This window comes from Ctenocephalides felis, unplaced genomic scaffold, assembly GCF_003426905.1.
Source record: "Ctenocephalides felis isolate EL2017-DRISC unplaced genomic scaffold, ASM342690v1 CF-g0.4_SCAFFOLD_01886, whole genome shotgun sequence".
Taxonomy (NCBI): domain Eukaryota; kingdom Metazoa; phylum Arthropoda; class Insecta; order Siphonaptera; family Pulicidae; genus Ctenocephalides; species Ctenocephalides felis.
The window spans coordinates 97164163-97179457 of record NW_020538040.1 but is presented as its reverse complement, the minus strand read 5'-3'; the positions used below and the strand labels follow the sequence as shown (position 1 = coordinate 97179457).

Below are 15295 nucleotides of genomic sequence, written 5' to 3'. Positions count from 1 at the left end.
TTGGTATGTCACCAAATCGCCAGCAATTTTTGATTGAATGGTGAAATTCAGGCCGTGTACATCATTATTCTTTGGCAAGAATTGCTCGTTGACTTAACCAAGCATAATTCTGATAATTCTTACTAATGTCATTACTCGATTTTTTAATTACGGTGCGTGAAGTTTCAGCAGCTTGCATTGAGGCACGATGCCATGCACAACTAATTTTCTTAGCTATAAACCTTGCGAAGCCCGAGACCTTTCCAACGAATGCAAAATTGTCGAAATCGGTTCGTGCGTTCTGGAGTTATTTCGTCAGGAAGGAAAACCCGACTTATTTTTATATATATAGAAGATATATACTTTCAATTTTTACTTTTTTACTTTGGTTTTACTTTTAATTTAAAATTTTAACAAAAATGCATATTTGTTACATTTAGTCCACCAGTTTCTTAGTCTCGTCTTCTAGTTTACTTGTCAATATGATTATCTATCTACCTGTCTATCTATCTACCAGTTTATCTGTCCCTGTATATCAGTCAACCAATTTACCAGTTCGCCAATTTACTTCTCCACCAGTTTACCTGTCTACTAATATACCTGTCCACCAACACACCTGTCAACCTGTTAATTAGTATAACAATTTAGCATCTACCAATTTAACTGTTCGGAGCGGCCAACCCCTATCTCTTGGCTTAAATCAAAATATCCAAAAACCAAATTAAACCTTTGATGCAATGAGGTTATTTGCTGTTGCGTACATGGCGTTTAGAAATTCCCCCATCGAGCAATTTCCTTATATAAATATATTGTTTGTCATTTTATTAGATCTTGCGGCGACTTTCTTTTCAGTCTTCAGTTTTCTTTCAATTAAAATCGTCGAAAAAAAAATACAATAGTTAATTACAAGAACTTGTGCCAGCGAATCTTGACCTAAAACTAATCAGGTCAATTTACGACCAATATCTTTCAAACAGTTATAAAATTATAAATCTCGGTTTGGAATTTCGGAGTAAAAAGTGGACGAATTTTTTTTTTCACATCGAATGATTTTTATAGTTTTGAAATCGGTTCATCCGTTTTTGAGAAAACTTTGACAGAAGGTAAAAAATCTGTATCACACGGATTCGGAATGGCTTGAAATGTCGAGAAAACATAAAATTAACAAATCGGATTTTTTAATGAAAACAAACTTCTCCTTCGGAAGTTAAAAATTAAAAACAACAAAACAATACTAATAATAATGAATTTAATATTACCTCAGAGCGCTCTAGCCGTTTACAATGCTGCTCTTCGAGATGGTCGATTTGTTGCTGGAGCGGGGGCAACCGAGATCGAGTTGAGGAAGGAACTCCTGTCTCATGCCAACACCTTGCCCGGTGAGATGAAAAATTGAAATTATTAAATAAATTAGTTAATGAGCGTCAGAAGAAAATTAGTATGAATTCCGGAAGTAGCTGCAAAAACATATATGTAATTGATTCTTAGGTAAACCGCTCAGTTTTTTTGTTTTGTTAATATTTAACCATGATTGATATCCGCTTCGGATGGCTTGATGTCAAGATGTCAATGTAGATTGCAATATCTTTGCAAGTGAAAATAGCTGCTCTCTGACATTGCTGCATCCAATAAAAAACTATCAGCATTAGGGTAATTCTAATAATAAATCTTATAAAGTGATTATTTTAGGCGAATATCTTTATTAATTAGAATCTCAATAAATGTTTATGTATTTGCAGTTGTACATATTTTTTTATAATTGAAAATAACTTGTGTATAAAAAATAAAAAATATTAGTCTTTAGAACTAAATGAACCAATAAATTTTATTTACACTGTTTAGGCATGGAGCAATATGCCATTAGGCAATTCGCCAAAGCCCTAGAAATTATACCCAGATGCATTGCCGAAAATACAGGTGCCAACGCCACTGAATCCTTAGACAGCGTTATTGACGCACACAATTGGGGACACATGTATGCTGGGATGGACATCGAGACCCAGGGTATGATTTCATTTTAGTTATATGACCAGAATGCATCTGTATGAATTTACAAGGAAAATATTATTAAACAAAAGTAGTTCCATTTATTTTGTACATCACGCAAACTGTTGGCGAGATTGCTGTTAAAAATATTATATAATATTTTCAACAGCAATAATATATAGAAGACCCGAAAGACGTTGTCGGTCTGCCTTTGTGATGTATTTATGGTCATTGCATAAGATGAAGTTCTTTAAAAATCTTTGAAGTCTTTTAAAAGGTATAACAAATTCAGAAAGAATTAATGTATAGCATTTGCGGTAAAGGTACAATATCACCTTGGATTTTTCTACCCAAAATAATTGCTTCAATAATATTGTCTATAATTTTTATAATTTTGTACCATATTTTAACTGGCTTGTAGTAATTTTAATATCTAAATTACATTTTTTTCACTATAAATTCAATATATCTTATTACTTAAGTTCATATTTGAAGTGAATTAATTTATCAAATCCTGTTTACATGTGCTCTATTCAACCTACTATCAACAAAATTATTGGAGTAAATAGAGGGGAAAAAAGCGTGTACCCTGTGATTTTTTTACTGTGCTACAATTTGCATGATATTTTGAAAATAAGCTAGTCTTAATCTTAAATTCAGAAGTGAAAACAATTTGCACTCCGTCACCACCCCCGCATTAATTGGATTATAACTCTTTGAATTCTGATTTTATGAGAACTTGTAATATACTATTAATATAAATTAAATTATAAAGGTAATTAAACGAGCTACAATTTACCCTATCATAAATTTTACCGTAACTTCTCTTATTTTGAAACAGCGAAGGGTTAAAAGGCTCGAAAAACATTCTGGTTGGATAGCCACGTACTCTTTAAACAATCATAACCTTATCATTTGTGTAACAGAAAAATAATGAAAAGCAATAATTAGTCAGAAAAAGACCTTGAATTTTTATCTATATACATTTATACGTATCTTTTATTCTTTCAGAGATATAATAAAGAGAAATTGGTTAAATTAGAGCATGAAAAAAATTTTGAAAATTAAAAAAAAAATGTTTTAGGTATAACTCAGCGACAATTTTTTTTTAATTTCAATAATTATTACAACTGCTAATTTATTAACATCAAGTAATATTGATAAATAATAATATAAATTTAAATAAATAAAAGTGCAAAGGATAAAATGTACATGAAAATAATATCCGTAATATCATTTGATATAAAATATAAGCAAATAATAATAAAAATAAAATTAATAAATAATATAAATAAAATTTCTGAATAATAAAATAATACTAGAAAAATAATAAAATATAACAAAATAACAATAATAGAAATAGTAAGATAATAATAATAATAATAATAATAATAATAATAATAATAATAATAATAATAATAATATTGATAGTAATAATAATAATAATAATAATAATAATAATAATAATAATAATAATAATAATAATAATAATAATAATAATAATAATAATTTACAAATTTATGAGACTCAGCGACAAATGAATGAGTTTTTTTCATTTATTTGTTCGCTAAATTACATCTAAAAAACATCTTCAAAATTTTTGAAATTTTTTTTATGCTATTTCTATACAAAACTTTGATTGAATTTCGCTCTATCTAAACGTTAATATAAAGAGCTAAAACTTTCAGAGAATTGTTTTTTATCAATTTGGAAACATTTGTGCCCCTGGGAGCAAGGAAATTCGAAAATGACCATTTTAAGGACCACCCTAATATATATATATATATATATATATATATATATATATATATTAAAGGTTAAATATGAACAATACAACACTCAGATTTTTGACACACTTTATTGGTTATTACAGATATTCTCCATCTTGATACTTAAGATTTGTTTAGAATATTTCTGTAAGTGTCACATGTTTTAGTACTGAGTCAAGCATTGCCAGAGATAGTTGGTGTTTTTTGTATATCAAAAATTAAATGTATAATAAATAAAATAATAAAGATTGTGTAGTATATAAGTAACTGTTTCTGAAATTACACTGAAGATGTCAGGGCCGGCGCCCGCATGCAACTTTTTTTCTAGCGCCCCCCTCCTATTAATTTTAACTGTTTTAACAGCTTATCAATAAAATTATTTAATATTTATTAAAATTATTTAATTTCATATATGGGCTCGCTCGTAGGTAAGCGGTTAAGAGCGACGGGACCGGATTCAGAGGTCCCTGGTTCGATACCCACTTCGAGCAGCCTGTTCTCAGGCAGCAGTGACAACGATTTTCACTTGGAAATATAGATAGCAATATGTTTTCAAGTGAAAATAGCCCTTGCCCGGCATTGTTGCACCAATAAAAAGTCAGCCCTATTAGATCAATTCTAATAACGAAATCATCAAATATGGATGGATTAACAATTGGGTTACCATCTAAAAAATACGAAGTAAGGAGAAGTTTCAGCCCAACAGCTCATAGGACGTAAGGTTCTGATTGCTGTTAAAAAATATAAAAAAAAAATAAAAAAAAAATCATATTTGTTCCATTTCTTAACCACGCATGTCTTCAACATTCAAAGTTCAACAGATGATAAACATTTGCAACAAAAACAAAAGTTACAATTCAATTTCTCGGAATAAACATGTCATTTTCTAAGCACTGATTTTTCATTTTCCCGATTATAATTTGTTTATATTTTTTAAAAAGTTCCGTTTCAAATAAATCAGCTCGCAATTTTTCGTCAATAATGCCCAATAATTAATTTAATCTTTAACAGGTTTGCGCTTACGGGATAAAACACTAGATAATTTCTTTTTGGATACCACGGTAACTTCAAACAAAGAAAAAAATCAATAAGTAGATTAAGCAAAAAACAGAACTATTATTTACCAATTTTCAAAGTTATTAATCGGTTAATTGTTTCTACCGATATCACATTGCAAAATAAATATGCTTTTTATGTCTCCGTATCCCTAGTTAAGTTAGATTGTTTATTATGATTTATTAAGTATTCTAGATTTTATATAAATAATGAAAAATATAAATAATTTTGGCGCCCCCTAAGACGTCCGCCCGCATATTTTGCATGCATAACAAGGCAGGACCGGCCCTGGAAGATGTGGCATACCATGATCCCGAAATATCTGTAATTACCAAATAAAGTGTGTGTTAAAACTCTGACTGTTGTATTGTCCATATTTAACATTTAATATTGGTTCCACTCATATCACAAAATTCTATATCATATTCTTTAAATTACTGGTTTCATGTTTCATAATGTATTGATGATACTTCGTTGTTGTCACCAAACTGTCTGATATATTTCGGAACACTTATACTCCCCACTCTCGTCGGTGAATCTTATGTAATATATAATAATTCAATATTATTGCGCCTTTTATTTAAGACACTGTGAATATGTATGCTAACAAAATCAAATAGTTTGCATCTAAAAGTTGAATCGATTGAATCGCATCAAGTTAACATTTGGGTCGTGTTGTGGTCTTTCTGTGTAAAGTAAATGTGAATTATGATATACTTTGCAAGTGATGGTTGGAATGCATCGAATAGCGTATGTACGGCAGGTTAATTTTATATTTATATTTATATTTATATTCATATTTTGTATTTTGTATATACTTTGTACCGTCTATACTAGCACCCGAAATATGAAACAGAAAATATTAGTAGCAAATCTCTTATAAATTACGCATGTGGCTTGAATTCATTTTAACATTGTGATCAATCACTAATTTAGAGCATTGTGATTATATATTGAAGATCATTATCTGTCCTTACGAAATTATCTAAATTTTATTGATACATTAACACCAATTACCATATAAAAATGATATAGTCATAATGCAAATAATATATATATATATATATATATATATATATATATATATATATATATATATATATATATCTATATATATATATATATATATATATATATATATATAAACAATAAGGGTAAATAACATTTACTGTAATCTGAAACTTCAAAATTTTACGTTAATATATATTATGAAATTTATTTTGCATTAGCTAGTTGCTTATAATTAATATCAATTGTAAGAATACTTCTGTAACTTATTATAATCTAATATTTCACTTTACCACCTTTTAGCAAAATGTAATATTTAAAAAGAAAATCGATTAGTTAAGTTTAATATTTTTCGGGTAAGGTTTTGAAGTAATCAGCATTCACATTAAATAATTTAAAAATTGTGAAAACTATATAAATATGATGCGTGAAAGTATATATCATTTACCTTAGGAGTAAACCGATCCAGATTAAAACTTTGACGGACTAAAGTCTTAATTTATTTATTATTATTATGATTTTATTTAATAATTTTGGGTAAAATTTAGTTTATTCATGTTTTACTTGAACTCGTGCAATATTGATGCATTAAATATTAATGCACTCTATTATCTAATTTTAATTGCATTTTTATAATGTGTGAAGGTGTATTTTTTAAAACTATGAATTGTATGTTAACAGTTAAGCATTATTACATCATAAAATATTACTTATGTGTACATTTTTAAATATTTTTATTCACATCATCGACCGATTTTTAAGACCGACAGATATAATAATTGATAAGATATAATAATTGTTTTTTTTTTAAATTACAATCTGTCACACTTAGGATATTCAGTAATTGTTTTTGACTTTATAGTATGGATTTTTGAATGGGTGGCAACCCAGTAGTTGTCCAATCCAATTATGACTAATTAACTATACTCGAAGTAATTGTTGACATTTTTTGTTATATATATATATATATATATATATATATATATATATATATACTAGATGACCCGACAGACGTTGTCCTGTACCCACTTCTACGTTTTTTTAATATCTTATACTAATATTTATACCATTCAGTTAAAAATAATCATTATTGGTTTTCAAATTACTATTTGCACCAATATATGAGTGATGCTGAATGTAGAACTGTTTCAAATAAAATGATTATTCTCAATTCTCACAGTTAACATTTTAATTATCCATTGAATAAATATTAAAAAATGATCAACAAAATTGTATATTAAAAATTATACACTGCGATTTATAGAACAAATTTATTTCCAATAGCTCAATTTATTTTATTGAATTTAAGGATTATACAATATTTTAGACATACCTGTAAATGTGGATGTTTAAATGAATGATTTTTTGTTTATTGACGGCTAAAACATTGATTTTCCAAATTTATCACCATTTATTTATTGTCATAGCATAGACACACATGTTGAAAATTGGAATCTTTTAAAAAATGTAACAAATTCAGAAAGAATTAATATATAGCATGCGGTCAAGGTACAATATCACCTTCGATTTTTTTTACCCAAAATAATTGCTTCAATAATGTTGCCTACAACTTTTAAGATTTCGTACCATATTTTAACTTGCTTTTAGTATTTTAATATCTAAATTGCATTTTTCAGACTAGTAATTCAATATACATTATTACTTAAGTTCATATTTGAAGTGAATTAATTTGTCAAATTTTGTTCACATGTGCTCTATTCAACCTACTATCAACAAAATTATTGCAGTAAATGGAGAGGAAAAAAGCGTATGCCCAGCTAATTTTAATCTAAAGTTCAGAAGTGAAAACGAAGCATTTCACCACCCCCCGCATTAATTGGATTATAACGCTTTTAATTCTGATTTTATCATAACTTGTAATATACTATTTTAAAGGTGATTAAATGAGCTACAACTTTCTCTATCATACATTTTACCGTAACTTCTCTTATTTTGAAACGGCGAAGGGTTAAAGGACTCGAAAGACACTCCGGTTGGACAGCCGCACACTCTTTAGTTTAAACAATTAGAACTCTATCAATATTTGTGTAACAAAAAAATAATTAGTCTGAAAAATACCTTGAATTTTCATACATATACTTTTATACGTATTCTTTCAGAGATTTTATAATGAGAAATTGTTTTTTTTTTTAATGGATTTTTTTATGAAATCATGAGTTTTTTGAAAATCGTTTGTACTAATGTTATGGTATTTTCTAGAATCCATCAAGATCTTTCAAACCAAGTTAATTCTAGATGGAAAACAATTATTTTAAATTTTGGTGGAAATGGCACTCATAAACTATTTGATTTAAATGAAAAAAAAAACATTGTATGCGTCTTTTAATTGCATGATCGCTCACTCATTTTACACGCAGAAGTACTTTTTTTTAAAGCTTATTTGGAGAACTATAAAAACCCATTTTCATAATTAACTTAATATTGTTCCTAGAACACTGTAAAAAAGCGATTTATTAGAATTTTTATTGATATAATTTTGTTCATTACATAATTTTCGTTAAAATGTATATTTTTGAAGATATGAGCAAAAAACGATGAAAAACGGAAAAAAGAAACAAATTTTCAGTAGCCAGTAACTTTAAAAGTATTTGCGTTTTTGAAAAACATTATTAAACATTTTTTTCTTATAATTAACTTCCCGTAGGGTAAGTTATAGTAATCGCAAAAAAATCGAAAATGAAAATTTTTATATATCTTTACGTTTCAGAGGTTTCTTAACATTTTGGCATACCTTAGAAAAAATGGATGTATGTGTGTGTGAGTGTGTGTGTGTGTATGTGTGTGTGTGTGTGTGTATGTATGTATGTATGTACGTGTGTGTATGTATGTGCGGATACAAATTTTCGTCGACGATTTCGGGAACACGGATCAACCGATTTGAATAATTCAGAAAACATTCGATTCGTATTGATAAGGAGACGTGCTGATTAGTTTTTGGCAAAGGCAGGTCCAGCCGTTCCAAAGATACGGGGCAAAAAGTGCCGAAAACGGTAACTCAGTTTTTAAGAGAACGGAGCGTCCGATTTTAATAATTCAAAAAACATTTCACTTGTATTGACAAGATGAAGAATTGATCAAATTTTCATGAGGGCAGGTCTAGCGGTTTCGGAGATCTAACGAAAAAAGTAAAAAAAAATGCCATTTGGCGGTCAAAAATGATCATTAGACATATGCACATCAAATCATCAGATATTTTATAGATATTTTAACAATAAGTATAAATTTTGTTTGCATTCCTATGGGTTCCGTACCAATATTTATTCGTTAGACGGCGACGCGCCGCTTACGCGCTTTGACATTTTGTCTCTATGCAGTTAAAGCAGTACGATTGCTTTGAAAAAAGATCTTCCAAAATATGCCAAAATTAAGAAGAAAACATTATTTTTTCCAAAAAAAATTAAAAAAAAAAAAAAAATTAGATTTTTTTTTGAAAAAATTTTTTTTTCAAAAAAAGGTAATTTTTTGTTTAATTTATAGTTTCTCAAAAATCTTATTTTTTCGAAGCAAATTTGTTTTAAAAATGTCAATCGTTTTTAAAAAAATAATAATTTTTGGAACGGGAAGTTCCAGCAATTTGCCTTAAGGCACGATGCCTTAATTGCCTTAAGACAGAATTCCACTTACAGCTAGTTAGTTCTTTTATCCACACCCAACGTTATTACATCACTGAAAAGAAATGGCATCCCCCCGTGTAGTGCAAAGGAGTCTAAATTGTTTTCACTTTTGAACTTGAGAGTAAGATGAGCCTAATTCCAAAATTCCAAACGAATTAGAAAACAGTAAAAAATAGTTCAGCGCACGTTGAGAACACGATTCGCCATGCGCGTCAGTCGCATGCGCAGACTGTCAGACGCATGTTATATTATTTGCATCTTATATTATTTTAATTATGGTACATCTCAGCTGCTTTTTGACAATAATAATGTAGACATTACGTTTTCTTTATTTTTAATCATGAATTTATTATTAACTTCCCGTAGGGCAAGTTATAGTAATCGCAAAAAAATCGAAAATGAAAATTTTTATATATCTTTACGTTTCAGAGGTTTCTGAACATTTTGGCATACCTTAGAAAAAATGGATATATGTGTGTGTGTGTGTGTGTGTGTATGTGTGTGTGTATGTATGTATGTATGTGTGTGTATGTATGTGCGGATACAAATTTTCGTCGACGATTTCGGGAACACGGATCAACCGATTTGAATAATTCAAAAAACATTCGATCCGTATTGATAAGGAGACGTGCTGATTAGTTTTTGGCAAATGCAGGTCAAGCCGTTCCGAAGATACGGGGCAAAAAGTTCCGAAAACGGTAACTCAGTTTTTAAGAGAACGGAGCGTCCGATTTTAATAATTCAAAAAACATTTTATTTGTATTGACAAGATGAAGAATCGACACAACTTTCATGAAGGTAGGTCCAGCGGTTTCGGAGATATAGAGGAAAAAGTAAAAAAATGAGCCATTTGGCGGTCAAAAATGATCATTAGACATATGCACATCAAATTATCAGACATTTTATAGAGATTTTAACAATAAGTATACATTTTGTTAACATTCCTATCGGTTCCGTACCAATGCTTATGCGTTAGACAGCGACGCGGCGCTTACGCGCTTTATATTTTGTCCCTATGTAGTTAAAGCAGTACGATTGCTTTGAAAAAAAAGTTCAGATCTTCCACAATATGTCAAAATAAAGAAAAAAAAAATTTTTTTCAAAAAAAAAAAATTTTTGTAAAAAAAATATTTTTTTTTTAAATTTTTTTTTTTCAAAAAAAACTAATTTTTTGTCCAATTTATAGTTTCTCAAAAATCTTATTTTTTCAAAGTAATTTTTTTTCAAAAATGTTAATCGTTTTAAAAAAAAATAATAATTTTTGGTACGGGAAGTTTCAGCAATTTGCCTTAAGGCACGATGCCCTAATTGCCTTAAGACAGAATTCCACTTACAGCTAGTTTTAATATTGCTTTAGCCTATAAGTGAATAGAAATGTTTGGCAAATGACAGTTGTCATTTGTTTTTAATGTCAAACCATGCTTTAAATATTTTAAAGGTCAAACACTGATACACGATTTTTTGTAATTTTTATTTCTACAATCTAACTATATTTCTATGAATCAAAACATTCTAGAAAATTTCCCGAACAAACTTCAGGAAGATTCATGAAAATCCGAATTATTGTTTAGGAGGATTAATGAACCTTACATTGTTACAGAAGAATTTTGTATATGATATATATATATATATATATATATATATATATATATATATATATATGATTTAGTAGTTAATTTTGATGTTGAAATATGTGAGTGAGTTCTTGAGGGCGATACATCAAACAAAGAAAAGCCAAAGATTTATAAAATAATCTTTATTTGCAAACGTTTCGACATTCAATTTAATGTCATCATCAGTGGATCTAAAAACAGTATGAAAATTAGTATATCTAGGTAATTATAATATATGTGGATTGGTAAAGGAACTATACAATAAGAGAAAAATTAACAAACAGCAACACTTAACAACAAACCAAATATAAAAGATAGGAAAGGTAGTAGAGATTAGAATTAAATAAATAATTAAAAAATATAGGCAAATATATATATATATATATATATATATATATAAACATACAATATATGTAAACTCGTATATATGTAAAGCAAACAAAATATTTATGAAGATGGATAATACAAGTTAGTTGTATAAATGTTAGTGCCAATCTCTAGTGCTGTGTACACTTCTCTATATGTAACCAACCAACATAATGTAAGTCCACTTGTGTTTTATATGTATTATCCATCTTCATAAATATTTTGTTTGCTTTACATATATACGAGTTTACATATATTGTATGTTTATATATATATATATATACATGTATATATATATATATATATTTGCCTATATTTTTTAATTATTTATTTAATTCTAATCTCTACTACCTTTCCTATCTTTTATATTTGGTTGGTTGTTAAGTGTTGCTGTTTGTTAATTTTTCTCTTATTGTATAGTTCCTTTACCAATCCACATATATTATAATTACCTAGATATACTAATTTTCATACTGTTTTTAGATCCACTGATGATGACATTAAATTGAATGTCGAAACGTTTGGAAATAAAGATTATTTTATAAATCTTTGGCTTTTCTTTGTTTGATGTATCGCCCTCAAGAACTCACTCATATATATATATATATATATATATATATATATATATACAAGACAAGAGGCGATTTTCACTTAAGGCTATATTTGAGATCTATAACCTCAAGTGAAAATTTAACATCAATGTTGCCTGATGTCGGGCTTTGGCGGTAGCGGGAATAGAACCGATATCGCCACCGCTGGCCCAAGATATAATAATTGAATAATTTTTTTTTGTTCAAAACTTCAAATTTAATAAATAAGCACGATTAAAGTTTGTTATTATATATCGAAGCTTTTACATTTCACCAATTTTTTACATACTGTATGTTTACATATAGATACAGCTGTTACTTGTTTCGACGTGGTGGAGAGAGATGTACTTGATGCATTGGTTGTTAAACATTGGGCCCTTAAAAGGGCCACACAGGCAGCCTGCACCGTGCTGCGAATTGATCACATCGTCATGGCCCGTCCAGCTGGTGCACCAACAATGCCAGCAGATGACCTGTGATTACAAATGTTAGTTAATGTTCAGGATGTCTGGTCTTTGCTGTAATGTTTGTTGTGAACGATACATTTACTTTTGGTTTAGCGAAAAAAATTGTTAATAAAATTCAATTTAAAGTATTCGTCGCTATAATATATTTGTTATTTTTATTTAATAATTATTATAATACTCTTTAGTTGTAGATCATAAATATTATGAAATTTAATCGTTAACAGTTTCTATGTAGTACTGTGCTTGCCACATAAGTTTTCAATGAATTTCTCACCACTGAACACGAATCCAAAGTCAAACTGAAAAACACGGAGAAAAATAAAATATAGTGATAAAATTTCCAATCCAGAAGTTTTTCTGCATTATAATTGAGATATTATAATTTTTTTCTGGCCCTCTTCTCCTTAAATGATCTGCGCAATTAATTTCTTCTTTAATCTCCGTTGAGTATCTTTTAATAGCACCTAGCAGTAATTTTCAAACTAATTTTATCCATATCTTTTATTGTGGACCTGTAAAATTCGAAAATGAAATTGCGGATAGTACTATTTTTACGTACATTTTTATATTTTTGGCTGCAGCATATTTTATTATCTCTTGATATAATCATTATAGCTATATTTCTATATTTGTTTATAAATAATAGTCATTAAGATGAATTCCGTTTCTCATAATAAATTTCCGTTATGATGTATCTTGCCGTAATATTATACAATTTTCAAAAGTCAAACTGTTAGTAGAACTTTGCTATAATTCTGAAATTTTCATCACATTTTCCTAACTTTATTTTTTTAGTTTTGTTTAATAAACGTTAAGTAGTCATTTACACACTGTTTTACTACTCGCTAAAACAATTATTAACTAGCTGTAAATGGAATTCTGTCTTAAGGCAATTAAGGCATCGTGCCTTAAGGCAAATTGCTGGAACTTCCCGTACCAAAAATTATTAATTTTTCAAAAACGATGAACATTTTTGAAAAAAATGTACTTTGAAAAAATAGGAATTTTGAGAAACTATATAGACAAAAAATTACTTTTTTTTGAAAAAAAAAATTAAAAAAAAAAAAAAAAATTTTTTTTTTTTTTTTTTATTTTGACATATTGTGGAAGATCTGAACTTTTTTTTCAAAGCAATCGTACTGAACTGCATAGGGACAAAATATAAAGCGCGTAAGCGCCGCGTCGCTGTCTAACGCATAAGCATTGGTACGGAACCCACAGAAATGTTAACAAAATGTATACTTATTGTTAAAATCTCTATAAAATATCTGATAATTTGATGTGCATATGTCTAATGATCATTTTTGACCGCCAAATGGCTAATTTTTTTACTTTTTCCTCCATATCTCCGAAACCGCTAGACCTACCTTTATGAAAATTTTATAGATTCTTCATCTTGTCAATACAAGTGAAATGTTTTTTGAATTATTAAAATCGGACGCTCCGTTCTCTCAAAAACTGAGTTACCGTTTTCGGCACTTTTTGCCCCGTATCTTTCGAACGGCTAGACCTGCCTTTGCCAAAAACTAATCAGCACGTCTCCTTATCAATACGAATCGAATGTTTTTTGAATTATTCAAATCGGTTGATCCGTGTTCCTGAAATCGTCGACGAAAATTTGTATCCGCACATACATACACACACGTACATACATACACACACACATACATCCATTTTTTCTAAGGTATGCCAAAATGTTCAGAAACCTTTGAAACGTAAAGATATATAAAAATTTTCATTTTTAACTTCCCGTAGGGCAAGTTATAGTAATCGCAAAAAAATCGAAAATGAAAATTTTTATATATCTTTACGTTTCAGAGGTTTCTGAACATTTTGGCATACCTTAGAAAAAATGGATGTATGTGTGTGTGTGTGTGTGTGTGTGTATGTGTGTGTGTGTGTGTATGTATGTATGTATGTATGTGTGTGTATGTATGTGCGGATACAAATTTTCGTCGACGATTTCAGGAACACGGATCAACCGATTTGAATAATTCAAAAAACATTCGATCCGTATTGATAAGGAGACGTGCTGATTAGTTTTTGGCAAAGGCAGGTCAAGCCGTTCCGAAGATACGGGGCAAAAAGTTCCGAAAACGGTAACTCAGTTTTTAAGAGAACGGAGCGTCCGATTTTAATAATTCAAAAAACATTTTATTTGAATTGACAAGATGAAGAATCGATACAACTTTCATGAAGGTAGGTCCAGCGGTTTCGGAGATATAGAGGAAAAAGTAAAAAAATGAGCCATTTGGCGGTCAAAAATGATCATTAAACATATGCACATCAAATTATCAGATATTTTATAGAGATTTTAACAATAAGTATACATTTTGTTAACATTCCTATGGGTTCCGTACCAATGCTTATGCGTTAGACAGCGACGCGGCGCTTACGCGCTTTATATTTTGTCCCTATGTAGTTAAAGCAGTACGATTGCTTTGAAAAAAAAGTTCAGATCTTCCACAATATGTCAAAATAAAGAAAAAAAAATTTAAAAAAAAAATTTTTTTAAAAAAAATTTTTTTTCAAAAAAAACTAATTTTTTGTCCAATTTATAGTTTCTCAAAAATCTTATTTTTTCAAAGTAATTTTTTTTCAAAAATGTTAAAAAAAAATAATAATTTTTGGTACGGGAAGTTCCAGCAATTTGCCTTAAGGCACGATGCCCTAATTGCCTTAAGACAGAATTCCACTTACAGCTAGTCGATTTTTTTGCGATTACTATAACTTGCCCTACGGGAAATTAATAAATTTTATCACAAATTAGCAAACAAACTTCGACTAATTTATATTTTATGGCTTTAAATTATGAAATGCTACAAA

General features: G+C 28.9%; 1 protein-coding gene across 1 annotated transcript in view; it reads left to right on the top strand.

The window, feature by feature from the left end:
• Positions 1-12536, top strand: part of LOC113375563 (T-complex protein 1 subunit theta-like) — a 45826-nt gene extending 33290 nt beyond the window's left edge. Inside the window, exons 9-11 of the mRNA XM_026615496.1 lie at positions 1244-1358; positions 1822-1983; positions 12309-12536. Of these exons, the coding sequence (XP_026471281.1) occupies positions 1244-1358; positions 1822-1983; positions 12309-12481 (450 nt within the window). The 3' untranslated portion in view covers positions 12482-12536. The remainder of the gene's footprint in view (positions 1-1243; positions 1359-1821; positions 1984-12308) is intronic.
• Positions 12537-15295: the final 2759 nt, after the last annotated feature.